This window comes from Carcharodon carcharias, chromosome 12, assembly GCF_017639515.1.
Source record: "Carcharodon carcharias isolate sCarCar2 chromosome 12, sCarCar2.pri, whole genome shotgun sequence".
NCBI lineage: Eukaryota > Metazoa > Chordata > Chondrichthyes > Lamniformes > Lamnidae > Carcharodon > Carcharodon carcharias.
Window position 1 is genome coordinate 60112686 of NC_054478.1, and position 19688 is coordinate 60132373.

At 42.7% G+C, this 19688-nt stretch overlaps 1 protein-coding gene across 15 annotated transcripts in view; it reads right to left on the bottom strand.

Moving 5' to 3' along the window:
* The window catches only part of scn1laa (sodium channel, voltage-gated, type I-like, alpha), a 190635-nt gene that overhangs the window by 38433 nt on the left and 132514 nt on the right, over positions 1–19688 (bottom strand). For all 15 annotated transcript variants that reach the window (XM_041200429.1, XM_041200421.1, XM_041200417.1 and 12 more), the window contains one exon: positions 7218–7271. In XM_041200429.1, the coding sequence (XP_041056363.1) occupies positions 7218–7271 (54 nt within the window). The remainder of the gene's footprint in view (positions 1–7217; positions 7272–19688) is intronic.

A 19688-nucleotide genomic window follows, 5' to 3' on the forward strand; every position in this document is an offset into this window, starting at 1 on the left:
AGAAGGAACAGATTAGAGGACGCCCCTTCCCAAAACAAAAGAAGAGAGGAGAGCTTATTCCAAAGTAAGCAATACTTGGAAACCACAAGGGGTTAACCAGTGAAATTTATGCTGAGTTACCAACTGGTAAATCAAATGAGCAAGTCCAAATCCTGAACCTCACCAAACGCAGCTGTGTAGAGGCAAAGCCCAAAGTTCTTGGAACACAGAACAGCTTTGTGGTGGGTGCAGCAGTGCATACTTCCCACATAGCATGCTTTCTTTCTGCATCCTGGCTACTACACAAACACTTGTGGCTGCACCTAATGCTTGCAGGTGTTGTTGTCCAGACACAATGGCTTCATATTTTCTGTCATCTTTTAGCAGTGTGTTGCTATTGTGACCTTTCTTTTTCTCCAAAAGGTATTTCTAGAGGGTTTCAGTCAGCTTTGAAGCTATAATCAGCTCCATTATCCATTCAGACAGTTCAGCTTCTGAAAAATCATAGTCCTTGCCTTATCACGGCACCTGTGCTGATGAACTGATCAATTGATTCTTGAGGCTGCTTTGTGTAAGACATCAGCTCCAAATGATGAGTCCTAAAGTTCACTTTTACATGAAGCTGATCCTCCAACATGTTCCATAGCTTAACAGGGTCATTGTGATCCTCCTCAGACAGGCCTGAAGTGTTGACTCTTTGCAACTCCTCATTTCCAATGGCGATCTTTATTTCCACCGCTTGTTTACCCAGTTCTCTGACAGATAAATCTAAAAGGCATAGTTCCATCCTTTGTCTGAAAAGCATAAATTCGGATGGAATCCATGGTCTTCCAATTCATGCAGATTTTGGTGGCCATCTTTCTGATGTTCCCTGTCTTTTATGGACACTCCTGATGTGTAGTCTGTACAGAGATTCATTAAAGAAACTGCTGTGTTTTTTTAGTTCTTTTCCATCTTTTTAAAGTTAGCTGCAGTTCAGGTTTTTCCCTCATTTTGCATGCTCTTGTCTTTTGTGTGGGAATGGCACCCAGGGATGTCTCAATGGCTCTGCAGCTCTTACTGCCCGATTCAAAACCGGCTGCACAACACGACTCTGAACCAAATTGTTGCTCCCATTCAGCACCAATCCAGCTATTCTACAATCAAGTATTCACTTTTCTGCAAAGCACCCTCTGTAGAGGGACTCTGCCTGTCAGGATTTCAATCTACATGCAGCCTCTCTACTGCATTAAATCTTGTCTGTGGCTCCTCTTCTGGTCTTTAGACTCATGTTTCTGCCATTGAGTTGTGTTTCTTTGCCTGCTTTACACAAACTCACCAATCTCACTCCAGGACTGCTAAACTATACATAGGTTCAGTATATTTGAAAATGTGGTACAGGATGGCTCAACAGACAGAGCTACTTTATGGGTTCAACAACTATTACTCACAAGGAGCACTTCTGCAATTCCTAAACACACTAATATTTGCTGGTCACGTGCTGCTTTACTTCCTGGTTACTTACTCATTTTCAGATTACCTTAAAGTGGCATCACAACACCACCGAGCCCAGTCTGAAATAATCTACAAGATCCGTAGACTATTGATTGAAGCAAGGTTCCTTAGGCAGCACCTTCCAAACCCACGACCACTATCATCTAGAAGGACAAAGACAGCAGCAGATACATGGGAGCGTCACCACCTGGAAGTTCCCCTCCAAGCTATTCACCATCCTGACTTGGAAATGTATTGCCATTCCTTCACTGTTGCTGAGTCAAAATCCTGGAACTCCTTCCCTAACAGCACTATGGGTGTACCTACACCATAGGGACTGCAGCAGTTCAAAAAGGCAGCTCACCACCACCTCCTCAAGGGCAATTAGGAATGGGTAATAAATGCTGGCCTAGACAGTGATGCCTACATCCCGTAAATGAATAAAAAGAAACTCGACCTGATTTTCACCATTGGCTCTAATGTTCATAAGTGTTGGCAATTAGTAAATATGCTGGGAGTGCCACCTGTGATGTTCCCTTTCTCAAAACATTACATAATCTCTCCTTCATTTTAACAATGGATCGTCCTGAGCAGGTTTTAAACCTCCCCTCCCGTCACACTGAAGTATGTTCTATGTTTTGTCAAGCTGCAGGATTGTGATGGGGCTTGCCCATGGGTCTCAAACACCTTTGAACCTCAATCTTTTGAGACCTGACTCCTAAATTTATGCTGTCATTTGCATTGCTGAAAAGTGAAAACTATTTGACATTATAATTGTTATGTAAATGATTTCACTTACCAATTACTTTCACCATCCCTGATGATTTAAGAATGTGGCACATCACTGTAAATTCACATTAATTAATAATAACTGTTTTTTAAATTATTTTAAATTGTGATCAAGCACAATAGTATAAATAACATAGTTAAAGATTTCTATAATTCAAAAGGTACTGAAAGAATTGTATCAGAAAAAGATTCTTTTGAATCTTAAAATTTAAGTCCACATCAAAATAAAGGCCTCACAGTTCCTGAGAAGTGCAGCAGGTTGTGGGGGAAGATGGAGAAGGGGAATTTTGCCCACCAAGTAATGCAGAATGCCATGTGGGACAATTTTAAGGGTCCTGCCAGAAGGCGAGGCGTGAGTGGAGAAGGAGGGCATTTCAGAATTTCAAAAGAAAATGGAATAATAATGCAGCATCACAGTTTAAAAGGTTATTCTGTTTAAAGGGATGAGAAGGCTCTGGTATACAGTCACATAATAACAGCTGCATGAGGAAGAAATAAGCAAGCATCCTTCTTTTCGTAGGCTGAAATTGCAGATCTTACTGTTAGAAATAAGACAGTGGAGCAATAACTGGTTGGAAACCATCAAATATAAAGCTTGGGTCATGTGAAAGGAGGTGGCAATGGCAGTAAGTTTCACCTTAATAATGCCAAGAACCTCCTTACAGTGCCATAAGAAGTTTAGTCATCTCATAAAATCAGCAAGGTAAGTGAGTTGTCATCTGAGTAACAGGGAAGCACACTGAAGCACGAAGGGATATAGGTATTCCCCATTTCAGTATTCATACAATGCTTTTACTAGAATCACAAAACACAATGGCCATGAAATTGGATTCCATAACTGCACTGGTGTAAGTGTTACCGAAGCCCCTTTGGTATAAAGTGGCATGGGCCACTTCCAACACATTCCATGTGGCATCCCATGTTGGGCCCGGTATTTGCACAGGAGTGCCGGACATGCAGCTGTAGCATGAAGACAGGTCTAGTAGTTGATGCAAGTTGCTGAAACTTTGACCATGCAGGTCACTGAATGCCAATGCTAGTCACTCACAGCCGAATGGAACCCCTTCCACTAGGGTTAACAAAGGGCCAGACATCCAACTTGCAGGCTACGTGCTTTTGACTTACGTCTACCATAGCAAAATGGGTGGAATACTGTAGCTTGTTTTTGGAGGTTTCCTTGGTGAGCTTATGCATTCATTCAACACGGATAGTGGATATTGTCACAATGATCTGTAAGAGGTAAGGGGACAGTGACTACAGTTTCTCTGGGTCTGTAACATGACCACAAATGGGACAGGTACCACAGAGAGGGGAAGCTCTATGAAGAGGGAGGAGGAGGGCTCTCCACAAAATGCCCTAGTAACCATGGGTTTGTCAAGAGCATTTCTCATATCTCCATCTGAGCCAAGACCAATGCTAGACATGACACAGGTTCACCAAGAAGGTGGTTAGAGAACTTTGGCATTTCCTTCAGCACGACCTGGAATCTCTTAGCCAGGGCAACGTCACAATGTGTGATTGGATCTTTCAAGGCAGGAGTGGGCGACAAATCAAAAATCTCCTAGTAAGCCAGCTCTCAATGCATTTGGGAGGTGACAGAGGCTCTTTAAACCAAGAGAGATGTTTGTATCAAGTACTCTGTAAGCAGGGAGAAGTAGAATAAGCTGGTATGTGGAGCCACCAGGAATAACGTGGAGCAGACCGTCAGCAAACTGAAGCAATCCTTCCAATGCCTATTCCACTCTGGGGAGCCCTCCGGTACACGCTGCAGCGTGTCTCCAAGTTCATAGTAGCCTTCTGCACTCTCCACAACATCAGCATCATGAACGAATAACAGTTTTCACCAGGAATCTGGAAGCTATCTGAGGAAGAGGAGGCAAGGAGGGGGCATGCCGAACAGCTTTGCTCCAAAGAGGCTGCCTGAGAGTGCCTTCTCAACTCTGTCTTCTATGGGACAACTTCCATTTACCACTATGGCTCCAATATTCCCCACCTCACCATCTATTTGGGTTTGCCAGCATCCCCATGGCCAGGATTCTACAATAAAATCCACCAGCAATAATCTTTTCAAAAAGCTATCCACTTATCAAATAGAAATGAACTATTCACCCTTGTGCCTTCCCATAGTGCCTGTTTTGCTGGTTCCTTTGACTCTTCAAATTCTCCTGCCCAAGTGGCTGTAGCATGGCTGGTGGAAAGCTGCAGACTTCCACTGTGGGAGACCGCAGTTGGCCTTGAAGGACATCCTGGAGCAGCACTTGGCCTTGGGGGCCTGACTTTGGACTGCATAATTTTGATATGGCTGGCAGAAGTCTGGGCTGGCTGGCTAAGCGGCACCAGCAAGGGCACCAATGAAGTATCAGTGGTGGAAGCATGAATGCTGTCATCCTGAGAGAGGTCAGCAAGGTTGTGCTCCATGGTGCCAGCAGCACTCCTGACCAATCGTGGTAATCTATTGGAGAACAGATTGCTGGACTGCTGAGAGAGCCTGTAGGCCCCCTGAGCATGAAAGCACAAACAGCATCCATTTTGGCAAGTATGAATTTCAAGACCTCCGTCTCAGTTTCACTGTAACACTGAGATGTTGGGTGACTTACGCCTGAGCCACAGTGGAAGCTGAGCCAGCAGCTACCAGATGCTGCATCATGGCTGGGTCTGCAAATGCTGCCCTGGAGTTTACCATAATTTCCAAATTGGAAAGTATGGGCTCCAAGCTCTGTGCAATGCTCTCTGTGATACTGGAACCTAACTCCTCCATGCTTCTTAACGGTGACAAGTGGCTGTCTAGCAGACCTGCCAATGCACTTAGTATCTGTGCGCATTATCAGCACTCTCCTGTATGCAACCTCGGAGTCTGCATCTGAGATCTCTACAGCAGAACTTGTCTGCAGCCTCGCAGTCCACAGCACTGGCACACAACATATCCTTTCTCCCTGGCCTGGCTGAGGTATGCTCATGCCGGTGACTCATCACATGCAGATTTAGTCTCTATACTAGCTTCTAAAGTTCATGCAGTGCCAATATCTGAGCTGGGTCTGAAATTGTTAGATCAAGTGTTGGTGCTGGTGCTCTCCCTCTTCCCCCAGGTAATGCTGTGGCTAGACAGGTGGTAGTTTTTGGGTAACTGTGAGCAGAAAATCAGAAGGGGAAGGTTGTAGTGATGAAGATGAGGTGGGGACAACACCAAGACGTACCACATCCATCATGCCAGACAGCAGGATGGGAGTGAGGTGAGCGTTGAGAAAGGGCATAATCGTCTCAGCAAGATCAGATGCTTCAGGTTATGTTGCAATCAGCACCATGATGTGCAGAACCATCTCTTTCATCGGGCTCGGGGGATGAAGGTGAGTTGGCCTCACTAGTTCGATTTTGGCCTCTTATAGTGTGGGTAACCTTGTCCTGCACAAGAGAGGGCAGAATGTCAGTGATTCTGTTTCACTGTATTTGGCTAATAACTCATTATTCAGCTATGGTTTGGTTATGTGCAGGAAGCCAGAGGTGGGTGTGTGAGAGTGCGGCGGTTAGGCCAGATTCCTGCAAGACAGGGACTGCTGCTAGGTGAGTGATGGGATTATGGGTGCATTGAGTATTGAGAGAGGTTGATGGTCTAGTGGGTACGGGATGTCCTTAAAAGATGTATTCACTAACCTTGAACACCTGCATAAGGTCATTAAACTTCTTCTGACATCACTGCCAGATCCTTGGAACCAACCTCCGTGAGGTCACCTCCCTGGCTACCTGCTTCCATTCTCTCTGTTCTTGAGGACCTCCTAGCCCTCTGCAGAAATATGGACCTCTCCTCTTGTCGACCACCATAACTAAAGCCTCCAGCTCTACATCTGTGAACCACAGAGCCCTCTCTCTGCCCTGGTGTTCCATTTCTTATCTTGCCAGTTGAAGCACTGGCAGTCATCAACAGCCTCCTTTCATTCAGTTCAGAGTGGCTTCTCAACTCTGTTTTCTCTTAAAGAGGGACAGGCTCCCTTTAAGAGCTGGAGATTTGCTGGAATTTGAATAGCCTCACATGCTGTTAGGCTTCCTGTTGAGAGTGCATTCATCCTGCAGTGTGAGCCGTATTGGGCTGCATGCTAAAATCATTCAAATTGGAAGGCAGCATGAACTTTATATGATTCCTTCCTCAATGTGAACAGGAGCCGGAAGATCATGAATCATGACCCCTGTGCCTGAAAACAGGTGCTAACAAATGCAGGAGAGTTAAAGCAACAACAGTCCTATTATTATGACATCCACATCATTTGTATGTGAAACCTGTTCACAATGGTAATTCAAATGTTCATTTGGTAATTTCTTTCTCTTTCTTCCTTACTCTCCTGAAGTTATTTACTTCTGCTGGGCCATGGTTCTATGGCAAATTGTTAAGTGGACTCGCCCATTTGGACCATGTATACAGTTCAGGTTCTGAGATTAATTACATTATAAATTATCTTGTTATTACATGGAACTGTGGGCTCTGTGCTCTAGTTATTTGGAATCTAACACTGCTCCACGTAATTTTCTACAAGAAGGAGTCTGCCTCACAAACATAATGATATAGGAAGTTTCAAACAATCTCCCATATTTTCAAATCTCTTTGGGTTGGTTGCACTCATATTTAAAAGCAACACCAAACTTTGTTTTTTTAAGATAGTCAAAATGTTCATGAAGACAAAATACATTATTTGCAACATATCTTAGACTTAAATCCAAGTGGCAATTCCTCTGTGTTGTGAAGTAAAATATACACTACATCACCAATCTTTTAAATTAGTGATTGATACATTTGAAATTAGTTCCCACTCATTGGGAACAGCTATAATCTGGTGACCGTGGTCTTCCATCAACATACAACTGCATGGTCTAATGTAATTTCAAGAATATTCATAAATGGCATTAAAATAAATAACCAGTTTTTGCTGTTATACATTTGATCTTATAAAATAAATTTCTATAAATTAAATTGGCTAATGCATACTTACAGCTCTTGAATCAACAGCCGCATACATGATCTCCATCCATCCTTTGAATGTTGCCTAAACAAATAACAAAAAACGGCATCATTACTTAATCTAAAACTATAAAATTTTAGCAAGAAAAACAGTTTCCTTAATGGCACATTAGAATTTCTAATGTTTCCATTAAAATTAAAAACAATCTGCTCTTGCAACACTCAAAGCATTTGTCACATGTTCTGATGACCACATAGTAAAATATCTACTATGAAAATAAATTGTTTCTCCAATGCTAATCTTAGTTTAGATTATTTTTGCTCATACTTCTAAACTGCTGGATTATCAAGTAATTGGAATGCATCAATACTTCTTGCCCTGCTCATGCTGAAACATACTGGAATCAGAAAAGAGCAACTTAGTGCACATAGGTCACACTGTAATGTTTTCTATTCACACTTGTGTTACCAAGCTGTCAATTCTTAATATCATTAAATGTAGATCAAAATGTTGATAATTCAAATCTATAGCTGTCCAAAATTCTTCGAGTTTCTGATAATTTAGCTAATTAAAGTAAAAACATGTGCACAATCCTCTTCACCAGTTCAGGTTTTGTGGTCGCAATGACTGCAAAAATGTTGCCGTTCACCATCAGTACTCCTCTGAAACGGACGTGCAACTTCTGCACGTGCTCAATTAAATGCAGAAGCCCAGAAACTGTTGTCAGTAATTCCATGCTTCTCCAGAGGGTGTGCTGCTGAGGTCGCCCCAAAACTAAACAATTGGAAATCTATGAATTCATGAGACCTTCCACTCTTAGTCTTGTAGCAGCTTATGTAAAGCCCATCTTACACAATTATAAAGTTATATTTCTTAGATTTATCTACTAACTTATTTTGAAAACCTGCTCTGATCTCTTACAGTTAAGATTGACTGCCTTATCTCTGCACAAATATTCAGGAACTATCCAGACATCCTCAGGGAACTAAAAAGTGCAGCATGCCAAGTCACTTGATAATTAGCTATACTACTAAATTCTTCGCAGTTCTCTAAGTCATTCGCCCTAAGGTTAAGATCCTAAGGACTCAGGCAATCTAACATTATTACTTTGATTTAATCAGCAAATGCTGCCACCAAATAACAGTTTTGGAAAAACTAGAGCAAGATAACAGCAATATAGACACTCAAACTAAAATCAGGTATTATCTTCAGGTTTGACATGGCACTATGTGGGAAGAAGTCACACAGATAAATCATTGTGTCGTAATTCATATTTCTGTCTCTGAAAGGTCAAACTGACATACAGTATCTTTGGTTTGTTTGAATGGATAGCTGGTAAATGCAAAATAAAATTACTTGCTTAATAAATGCCACTGTAGTTGTCTTTTCCTGAACACATCACAATGTAAATGAATTGTCTATTAGATATGTATCAATAATATATAAACACATATAATTACCATTATCATATAGCTGCAGGAATCTTGCCTGCCAGAAGCACATTCCAGAAATCTGGTGCAACGTGTACCAAAATTGCTAATATGTGCTGCGGGAGGGCAAAGTTCTTCATTGGGATTGTAAAGACAGACAATTACCTGGAATATATGCAACATTCATAATTAAAAAGCAACAAATGTAAGAATCCATCTTCCATGAATCCATAATACAAATTTTGGATCTTCATTAGGCTCAGAACCATTAAGGACTTCTGTCAGTGGAGATGCGTTACCCACAATCAGATTACCTTTACTTTTTTTTATTCTTTCATGGGGCATGGGCATTGCAGGCTAAGCCAGCATTTTTGTAGCCCATCCCTAATTGTCCTTTTACTGCCCAATATCCATAAATAAGATACCACAACCCACGGATTTGTTATCCAAGTTGGTCACGATAATCCTACACATGCCCCCATGTGCGTTTCTTCAATCTTACAGAAGACAGGTTGATATATACTCTCATGAACTGAGCTAGTTGTAATCCAACAAGTTAATTTACTTTACATATAGTGTATGAATGAACAGAATAATGTGTACAGCGAAATGTTAACCTGTTTTATAATGCTCCTCGTAACACAGTAATAAAGCACACAATATTATCCCCACTAGTGTGTTAAATACGTTTCTCTATTAATTTTCTGAAGTTATTTGGGAAGAAAAAGGGAAATTTACCTGCTGGGTTAGCTATTATTCCAGGTTTTCCAGGAAATATGCACACAACAAACTCCTACAAAAGGCAATATGATAATGACTAGATAATCTGCCTTTTTTTGTGATGTTGATTGAAGGATAGATATTGGCCAAGAAGCCAGGGATAACTCCCCTGCTTGTCTTCTAAATAGGGCCATGGGATCTTTTACATCCACCTGAGCAGGTGGATGTGTCTTCGGTTTAATGCCTCCTTTGAAAGATGGCATCTCTAACAGTACAGCACTCCTTTAGTACTGAACTGAAATGTAAGAATTGACTTTTATGCCCAAGTCCTGGAGTGGGATTTGGGCTCAGAGCCTTGCGACTCAAGAGGCGAGATTGCTACCAACTGAACCATGGCTGACTTTGGGTTCTCTAAAGATCTTTCAAGAATTTTCCATAATTCACCTTTCAGTAGTACATCAGTTTTGAGAACTTCATGGGCAGGATTTTACGTCAGGGTGCACACCTGACTCGATCGGGCATAAAATAGTGCACAATGACGTTGGGCGAGTGATACTTCGAGCGGCGGGCACGCATGAGAGTCGTCAGCGCACCCACCAACAATTAAGAGGCCTATTAAGACCCTTGATCAATTAAGTGAAAGCTATTTTCCACTGCCTGCCTGTCGAAGCTTATGGTTGGCAGGCGGGTGAATCAGCCAGGTGGCCTTTTGATTTTTTAGTAAACATCATCCACAGGCAGGATGAGGTTTCCACAATTAAATAAGATATAAATATAAATTTTTGGCGGAATTTTTATTGTGCATATGATATTGTGAGTTAGTCCACGTTGGGTCATTTTTTCTGATTTTAAAACTCTTTATTTTTGATTTTAAAATTGTTCAGCTCCATGAGGCAGCTCCCTGCCTTCAGGGAGCTTTCAATGTGCGCTCCCCTGCGCATGCACAGACTTTTGTGCCTGCACTCCTCCTGCTCCATCCCGGCAGCACTGAGCCTTTCAGTGCGCCTTTCATGCTGACTGGCCATTAATTGGCCAGCCAGCATGAAATCGTGGTTGGGGGCCATTTAGGATGATGCACTGCAGTGAATAAATTATGCCACACAACCACCACTGCCCCGCACCCCAAATCCCACTCCAGGACTTGGGCATAAAAGTCAATTCTTACATTTCAGTTCAGTACTAAAGGAGTGTTGCACTGTTAGAGATGCCATCTTTCAAAGGAGGCATTAAACCGAAGACACATCCACCTGCTCGGGTGGATGTAAAAGATCCCATGGCCCTATTTAGAAGACAAGCAGGGGAGTTATCCCTGGCTTCTTGGCCAATATCTATCCTTCAATCAACATCACAACCCACACCCCATAACCCAACGCCCTTGCCTCCATAAACATTATTTTGCTTTGGCTATGTCTTGCAACTTTTTCTTTGGCAAGGATGTACATACCTCTTCCAATGGCAATATTCTGTAATATGCAGCATAGTATATTTATTCTGTCAAGATACTCAGTTTTACTGTTCGGCATCACCAATGGTCCCAATGCTAAAAATTGTTTTGGATCAATGGCCCAGTGAATTATTCTTCTGCTTTGCAAATGAGAATCATTGCAGACTCTTTACTGTGGAATCTAGATGTTCTACAAATTATCATCAGTCATGTTTTGAACAGGTATTTAATGTCTCTTTGGAGGCTACTTCACACTTTGTTGTTCTTTTGAACAATTGGGGAAACGCTGATTCATTTAAATTTTGAGCATGTTCAGCACTCTCCAAAACCATTATCTACTTAGCCAGTTATTATTTACTACCTGCACATTGATAAGAAGCTGGGTACTGTATACAGCAACAATAGGAACGGAATTGTTATTTTGTTGATTTGTACTCAGTAAATGTAGCATGCCATGGCAAAATTGTCCCTCTACAGATGGTGCAACTTTTCACAGTTGAGCTTGGTGTCAATAATGGATGGACAGGGCATCTGCAATTTTGTAGATCCATGGAGCCATTATGGCACAGAAAGAGGTCATTTGACTTCTCGAGTCCATACAGCTTTCTGTAGAGCAATCCAGTCACTGCCCCTCCTCCTCCTTCAGGTGCCATGCCCTAAGAGGGCATTGGTTTTGGTCCATGACTATGCTTGGCAAAGTACTGCAGTGGTTTGTTGTTGCCTTCTGAAGTACAGCTAACCAGGAAACTCTCCTGTTCTCGCCACCTGCCATTAAGTGTATTGAAAGGATTTAGAGGCTAATAAGCAACCTGTTCGGCCACGTTATGAATGCACCTTCTGTGGCCATCATGTCCTGAGGTGGGACTTGAAACTGGAACTTTTGACCCAGAGGTAGGGGTGCAACCACTGCATCACAAGACTTCCTCCATTGCCCTGCACTATTAAAGTAGTTCTGCAAGTTTATTTCCCTGTCATCCAATTTCCCTTTGAAATAACTGATTGTCTCTGCACCCACTCACAGCATTGTGATCTCAGAATTGTTTTAGCTCCTAGAATCAATCATGCAATCATTGAGCACCAATCTGATGGAATTCTCAGTGGAAGTGAAAAAGGCCATTCCACTTAAGTATGTTAATAGATGTTAGTAGGCAGTAACAGAGGACGTTGTTCGGATCAGCTAGTCGTTGAGTCAGATCTGTATCCCCTGTTCCTTGGGAACAGCTTTTCTCTGTCCACCTTATCTAAATCCGAGTATTGCTGAAAAAGAGACATATCTAAGCTTTTCGTCATCCACTCATCAGGAACACTTGCAAGGGGGAAAACAACAATTTGTACTGTATGTGAAGAGAGTGCTTGGTTGGCAAGTGGCGTTGCCATGGAGAGCGTACCACTGATGGTGACTGACAAACAAAATAAATGACAGCCATTCGTTGACTCATTCCTCAGGGCAATGCTTTGACCAAACAGGATCAAGCTGCCTGATTTAAATTTCAAACAATGCTTGGCAGTTAACTGAGTCACCATCAGTGGTGCATTCCCCATGGCAACACCACTTGCCAACCAATCAACACTCTCTTCACATATGGTGTAAATTATTATTTTCCCCCTTATATTGGTATTCTGTGAGTATCCTGATGAGTGCAAGACCAAAAGCTTAGACATGTCTCTTTGAGCAATACTCAATTTCTGTACCACCAAACTATTATTTATCTTAGTGTTTAATTCACCACCACTTCTCTTCCAGAAATGCCTACTTTGAAGAAGTACTGTTCTTCTCTCCAACAGGATTTCCGTCTGTCTCTTTCACCCTGTTCACCTTCATTGTTTTCCATTTTCCTCCTGGTGTTTGACAAGGTGTTTACAAAAACTCACTTTCTTTTGCAGAGTGCTGACCCTTGTTCTGCTATTAACACATTCTGCTTTCTTACCTTCATGCCACTATCAGCACTTAATTTAGCCCTTACCACGACCATTAACAATCTCTTTGTCTTTTTGTCCATGACATTTTTGTCAATCTCTCCTTAGTCCCCACCTATCGCTGGCCTTCTATCCAGCTTCACCTGCTCCACCCCTCTTAAACAGTATAAATGTCAACACATTTCTACTTCTTTTTAGCTCTGAAGAAGGGTCATATAGACTCGAAACATTAATCCTGTTTCTCTCTCCACAGATGCTATCAGACCTGCTGAGTTTTTCTAGCATTTTCTGTTTTTATTTCAGATTTCCAGCATCTGCAGTATTTTGCTTTTATCTTAGCAAATATTTATCTAAGCTTGTCATAATCTTGTACACTTCTATCAAATCTCCCTTCAGTCTCCTTTACTCTGATGAAAACAACTCCAGCTTCACCAGCCCAACCTTGTAGCTAAAATCTCTCATCCCTGGAATCATTCTGGTAAATCTTCTCTGCATCCTCTCAAGGACCCTCACATCCTTCCTAAAACATTGTGATCACAAGTGGACCCATTACTCTAGTTGTGGTCTAATCAGAGTTTATGAAGGTTCAGCATAACTTCTCTGCTTTTATACTCCATACCTCTATTTATGAAGCTCAAGATTCCATAAGTTTTTCTAAGTACTATCTCAATATGTCCTGTACCTTCAAAGGCCCACGCATATGAACCTCAATGTCCCTCTGACTCTGCACACTTATTAGAACTGTTAAGTCTATTTTGCATCTCCCTATCTTTTCTGCCAAAATGCATTGCCTTATGCCTCTCGGTTTTAAATTCCGCCTGCCACTTGCATGTTCATTCTGCTAGCCTGTGTCCTGTTACAGTCAATCGATGTCATCCTCATGTCCAAATTTGACATCATCAGCAAATTTTGAAAATTTTACTCTGTATTCCAATATCCAACTTCAATGATGCAGTGGCGTACTGCACCCTTGCTGATCTGAACAATGTCCTCTGTTACTGCCTAGTAACATCCATTAACATAGTTGAGTGGAATGGCCTTTTTCATTTCCACTGAGAATTCCACTGGAATGGTGCTCAATGATTGCATGACTGATTCTAGGAGCCACACAGTTCTGAGATCACAATGCTGTTAAGATTCATCTGTCTACGCAATGTGTCATATGGTGATGGTGGTAGCAGTGCATCAAATAGTAAAAAGTCCCATAAAACCATCTCCTGCAGCTTTGAAGTTCATCCTTGTGGTTGCCTTCTGTTGTTGTTTCTTCTCCTTCAAAGTATCCATCATTGACAGATTTGATCTGATATCCATGCTGTAGCATTCACTGACAGAATTGTCCTTTAGGAAATGATTCCTGTTCGACTTTTCATTGGAACTCTATTCACTCCCTCTGATCTTTTAAGATCAGCTTGAAATGTAAGAAATTAATGCAGCATGGGAATTAAATAATCCTTCAGTAAATTTGCAAAGTCTATGTTAATTGTTGTTTAATGGGCAAAAACTGCAGATGCATGTGCCTTTGAAATACTTACTCCTGGAAAATGTTACAAAAATGACAAAATGAGTAATGGTCCATTAATATTAATGCACAAAATCTACAACCACTTAATGCACATTTAGGCTTGTGCTCGCATAAAATGCAAGAGAAACCTTTTGTAGTGATGACTAAGATACTGGGAGAATGTTTTCTCTGCGTGCTAGAGGTGATGAAATCACCACCACCTTTTCAAGGGTAACTAGGGATGGGCAATGAAAATGCTGGCCCAGCCAGTGAAGCCCACATCACGTGAATGAACAAAAAAGATTCTTGGGGTGCTTGTCAGGGTAGATGCTGAGGGGTTGTTTCCCCTTTTGGGAGAGTCTAGGACCAGAGGGCAGAATTTCAGTGTAAGGAGTTGCACATTTAAGACAGAGATGACGAGGAATTTCTTCTCTCAGAGGGTAGCCAGTCGGTGGAATTATTTACCACAGAGGGCTATAGAGGCTGGGTCATTAAATATATTCAAGGCTGAGATAGACAGATTTTTAATCAGTTAGGGAATCAAGGGTTATGGGGAAAAGGCAGGAAAGTGGAATTGAGGATTATCAGATCAGCCATTATCTCATTGAATGGCAGAGCAGACTTGATCGGCTGAATGGCCTATTGCTTATGGTTTTATATAATATTCATAATATTGTGTTGTATGCAAAGAGCATTTATAAATAGTGCTTTTAAAAAGTTAGGTATTTACTTGCAATTATCAATGAGATAGACGTACTTGTTACCTTAGTCTGTCTATCTTTGTCTGCTCCCCTCCAAGGTGAGACAGCCAGCCACTCTGCACCAGAAACATGGGGGCCACACTCAGTTCACACCTCCAGGCTCATATTTCACATTAATGCATGGGTCCATAGACAGTCTCTTACAGACTTCAATTTGCTCCAATACTCAGCAAAGGGAACCTGATGTGGCCAAACTCGAAAAGGTGAGGTTGGGGATGGGGAAAAACAAAATTTAAAGAGAGCAAAAGCTCATGAGAAGCAGAGGCATTCTTTTGAAATGCCTCTGAATGAACCCATCATCTCAGATACTGGTGCCGGAGGGCAGAAGAGAGGGAGAAGTGACCACATCTAGTACCTTCAGCTGTTGTTGAACCATTGCGCTAGCTAACGCCCTTTGACATTTAATGGCATTACCATCACTGAATTTCCCCCATTATCAACATCCTGGGGAGGTTACCATTGACCAGAAATTGAACTGGACTAGCAATATAAATACTGTGGCTACAACAGCAGGTCACAGGCTAGGAATCGCGTGGCAAGTTGCCATGGACCTCCTGTTTCCTACTGCATTTCCTTGCCTCACACCAACTTTCTTCAGATCTTTGGCTTTCAGACACCCAAGAACAGTTGCCTCTCTAGCTACAGCAGCCCCAGGAGGAGGAGGGGGAGAAACAGCTCAGCACAGCAATGATGAAGAGGCTGTGCCACTTGATCTGACACTCGCAACCATTAGCTCAGATACTGGCATAGCACATACCTTAGAGACTAGTATAGAGTTGAAATCCACAGATGGCGAGTCCCCAGGTGTGAGTGGGCTGCAGCCCAGCCAGGGGAAAGGATGGTTCTTGTGCCAGCTCCCTGGAGGGCGAGATCTCAGATGAATTATACTGCAGAGGACTCAGATGAGGACCTGATGGTACTGCATACAGGAGTGCATTGATGGGCATGGGCACGAAGATGCTGGATGCATTGGTAGGCCTGCAGACAGCCTCTTAACACTGTCACAGAGCAAGGAGAAATCCAGCTCCAAATTAGCAGAGGGCATCACACAGAGCTTTCCCCCTTCGCAACATTTGCTCCATCTTCCTGCCGTCCTGTAGACGAGAGGCACTGCAACTGCAGCCCCCATATCTATTGAAGCCTCTGTGTGGGCAGGTCATCAGGTCCTCTGCCCTCCCTTTGAGGATGCAGTAACATTCCTGGCCAGATAAATTACTCACCACAAGACATCCAAAAACACTTCAGGGTATATTCAGGCACTTGGCAGTAATAGGAATTCTTAAAAATCAGCTTACTTGCAAGTTGGATACCTGGCCCCTTAATAATGTGAATGCTAGGACCCTCTTGCAGCTAAATGCTTGTTCTTTGGTGAGTGACATGCATATTCATTGAATGGATCGTCGTAGTCCGATTTTGGAAACAGGCAACACAGCAGCCGGCTGGGCTGTGTGACGTAATTTGCACCAGGTCAGCGCCCTCCACAATAAGGGGCACCAAACTGGAAGTGGCTGTGGGCACAGGTCGCACATGCAGAAGGGCATTTGGCTTCTATAGCACCACCTCCAGTGGCACTACAGTCTGAATATTGTACCTACTATCTTTTACAATCATGTAATAGAGAAAGGTAAGAAAGGTTAAGGAAGAGGGAAGAATAAACAAATGTAAATCTTCAGCATCCATTTTAAATGTATCATGAGAAACAACAGCAAATAATCATTACTTTGTAGAGAGACATACAAGTTAAGTATCAGCTTGGCTCATTCTCATCTCTATGTTACAAGGTTGCAATTCATAATCTAGACAAATAATTCACTGCAGTACTTAAGTAGTGCTGCATTGTCAGAGGTGTTACCTTTTAGATGAAATGTTACATTGGGCTCTCATTTACCTGTTCAAATGGACACAAAGAATCCCATGCTAGTCAACTGATCTTCCAGTATCCTAGTCAGCATTCATCCCTCAACCAACACTACAAAAATTACCTGACCATTTATTTTTACTGTTTGTGGGCCCTTGCCATGTAAGGCTGGCTGTTTTATTTCTCTACAAAACAACATTGACAACACTTTTAAGAAAAATAATTAGCCACAAAATGCTTTAAGATGCCTTAGGTTATGAAAGGTGCTATATAAATGTAACTGGAAGTGGCTGTGGGCACAGGTCTCACCTGCAGAAGGGCGTTCAGCTTCTATAGCACCACCTCCAGTGGCACTACAAGTCTGAATTTTGAAAATGAATTGTTCATTTCATCTCAAAGCAAGTTTGGTAAGAGTATTACAAATGTAATATTTGTGATATCTGCACATGAGTACCAATGAGATTATGACAGCCATGCCTTATATTGGCCAGTCTTTTCCTTGGTCAGTATAGTAAGCAAAGTGTGTTCTCCCACCCTCCTCTATTGGGGATCTCAGTTTACCACCCGTTGACCATTCTGACACACTTAACTGATAAGTGTGGGAATTGAGCTAGACAAACTGAGTGATTTCCCACACTTCCTTCATTTGCATCCTCAGCCCACAGTAAGACTTGGGGGAGAATTTTTCCTATGGGAAGGGCAGGCACGGAGCCAATCACCACCTGTGATTGGCTGCACGCTGCCATTTTACACAGGCGGGCCAATTAAGGCCCGCCCAGCATAACGCGTGGCCGGTAGCGTTCAGCATGGAGTTGCCTCAGAGAGATTAAATGGATAATAAAACTTTTTAAAAATAAAGTAAAAAATTATTTAAACATGTCCTCTCATGTGACAGTATCACATGAGCTGGGACATGTTTGTGAAATTTGCAAAAATCTAATTATTTTATAAAACCGTCAGGAAACCTCATCCCGCATGCAGATGAGGTTTCCTGAAAAACGCGAAGGCTGCTTGGGCTCTTCGCCTACCCGCCAGCCTTTAGGCTGGACGGGTAGCCTTGTCAATAAGTTAAATTACTTTTTTAATGGCCTTAATAAGCCGCTGACAATTCAGCGGGTGTGCAGCCACCTCCAGCACGCACCTGCCGAACAAAATAGTGAAATGATGTGCGAGAACATCAGGACGCACGCCCGACGACACTGCATATAATTTTACGAGTCGGTGTGTCGGGCCCGCCCTGCACACTGACAGCAATAGTCTCCCTAGGAAAGCGATTTAAAAAAAATTTGCTTAAGGGATGTGGGCATTGCAGGCTAGGCCAGCATTTATTGCCCACCCCGAGTTGCCCTTTAAAAGATGGTGTTGAGCTGCCTTCTTGAACTGCTACAGTCTATGTGGTGTAGGTATATCCACAATGCTGTTAGGGAGGGAGTTCCAGGATTTTAACCCAGCGACAGTGAAGAAATGGTGATATATTTCCAAGTCAGGATGGTGAGTGGCTTGGAGGGGAACTTCCAGTTGGTGGTGTTCCCATCTATCTGCTGCCCTTGTCCTTCTAAATGGTAGTGATTGTGGGTTTGGAAGGTGCTGCCTAACGAGCCTTGGTGAGTTTCTGCAGTGCATCTTGTAGATGGTACACACTGCTGCTACTGTGCGTAAGTGGTGGAGGGAGTGGATATTTGTGGATGGGGCGCCAATCAAGTGAGTTGCTTTGTCCTGGATGGTGTCAAGCTTCTTGTTGCCGGAGCTGCACTCATCTAGGTGAATGGAGAGTATTCCATCACGCTCCTGACTTGTGCCTTGTAAGCCTGTAATAATCTTGTGCACCTCGATCAAATCTCCCCTTCAACTCCTTTGCTCCAAGGAGAACAGCCCCAGCTTCTCCAACCTAACCTTGTAGCCAAAACCCCCCATCTCTGCAACCATTCTGGTAAATCTCCTCTGCACCCATCCAAGGACCCAAGCATCGTTCCTGAAGTGTGGTGACCAGAACCGAACCCAAACCTCTAGGGGCAGAACTTAGCCCTTGTCGGGCGGGCTCAGCGGGGATAGTCCTGAAGCCAATCGGCAACTGCCGCCCATGATTGAAGCCGGAAGGGAAGTTCTCGCTGGCAGTCCAATTAAGGCCCACCCAGTGTGAAACGCAAGTGGCAGGATGAGTGCGAACTTCGCGCATGCAGCATGCATGTGGGTGCGCACTTGAAAATCTCCCTGAGGCACAGAGCTGCCTCAGGGAGATGAAGAGTTTAAAATTATAATAATAAAGATTCGAAAAATGTTATAAAACATGTTCTTCATGTGACTCTGTCATATGAAGTGAAATCTGAAAAATTTAATTTAATTTTTATTTGACGTTGGAAACTTCATCCCACTCGTGGATGAGGTTTCCTAAAAAGTGCAAAGGCCGCTTGGCCTTTTCACCTGCCCGCCAATTATAAAGTTGGATGGGCAGCGAAAAATTATATCTAATTGATCCTTAATGGGCCTTTTAATTATCAGTGGGCGTGCACCGACCAAAATATTGCATGACTGCACGTTGACATCGGGACGCTCGCCCAATGTCAACGCGCATCATTTTATGCGTAAGGGGGTCGGACGTGCACCCACCCCCGCCAAGGTAAAAATTTTGTCCTAGTTGTGACCTAAATAGAGCTTTATAAAGGTTCAGTGTAACTTCTTTGCTTTTGTACTCCCACACCTCCATTTATGAAGCCCAGGATCCCACATGCTTTGGTATCTACTCTCTCAATACGTACTGCCAATTTCATAGACCTATGCACATGAAACCCCACCAGTCCCCACTCTTTGGAACTGTGCTATTAAGTCCATATTGCCTTGCCCTATTCTTCTGCTGAAATGCATCACCTCAC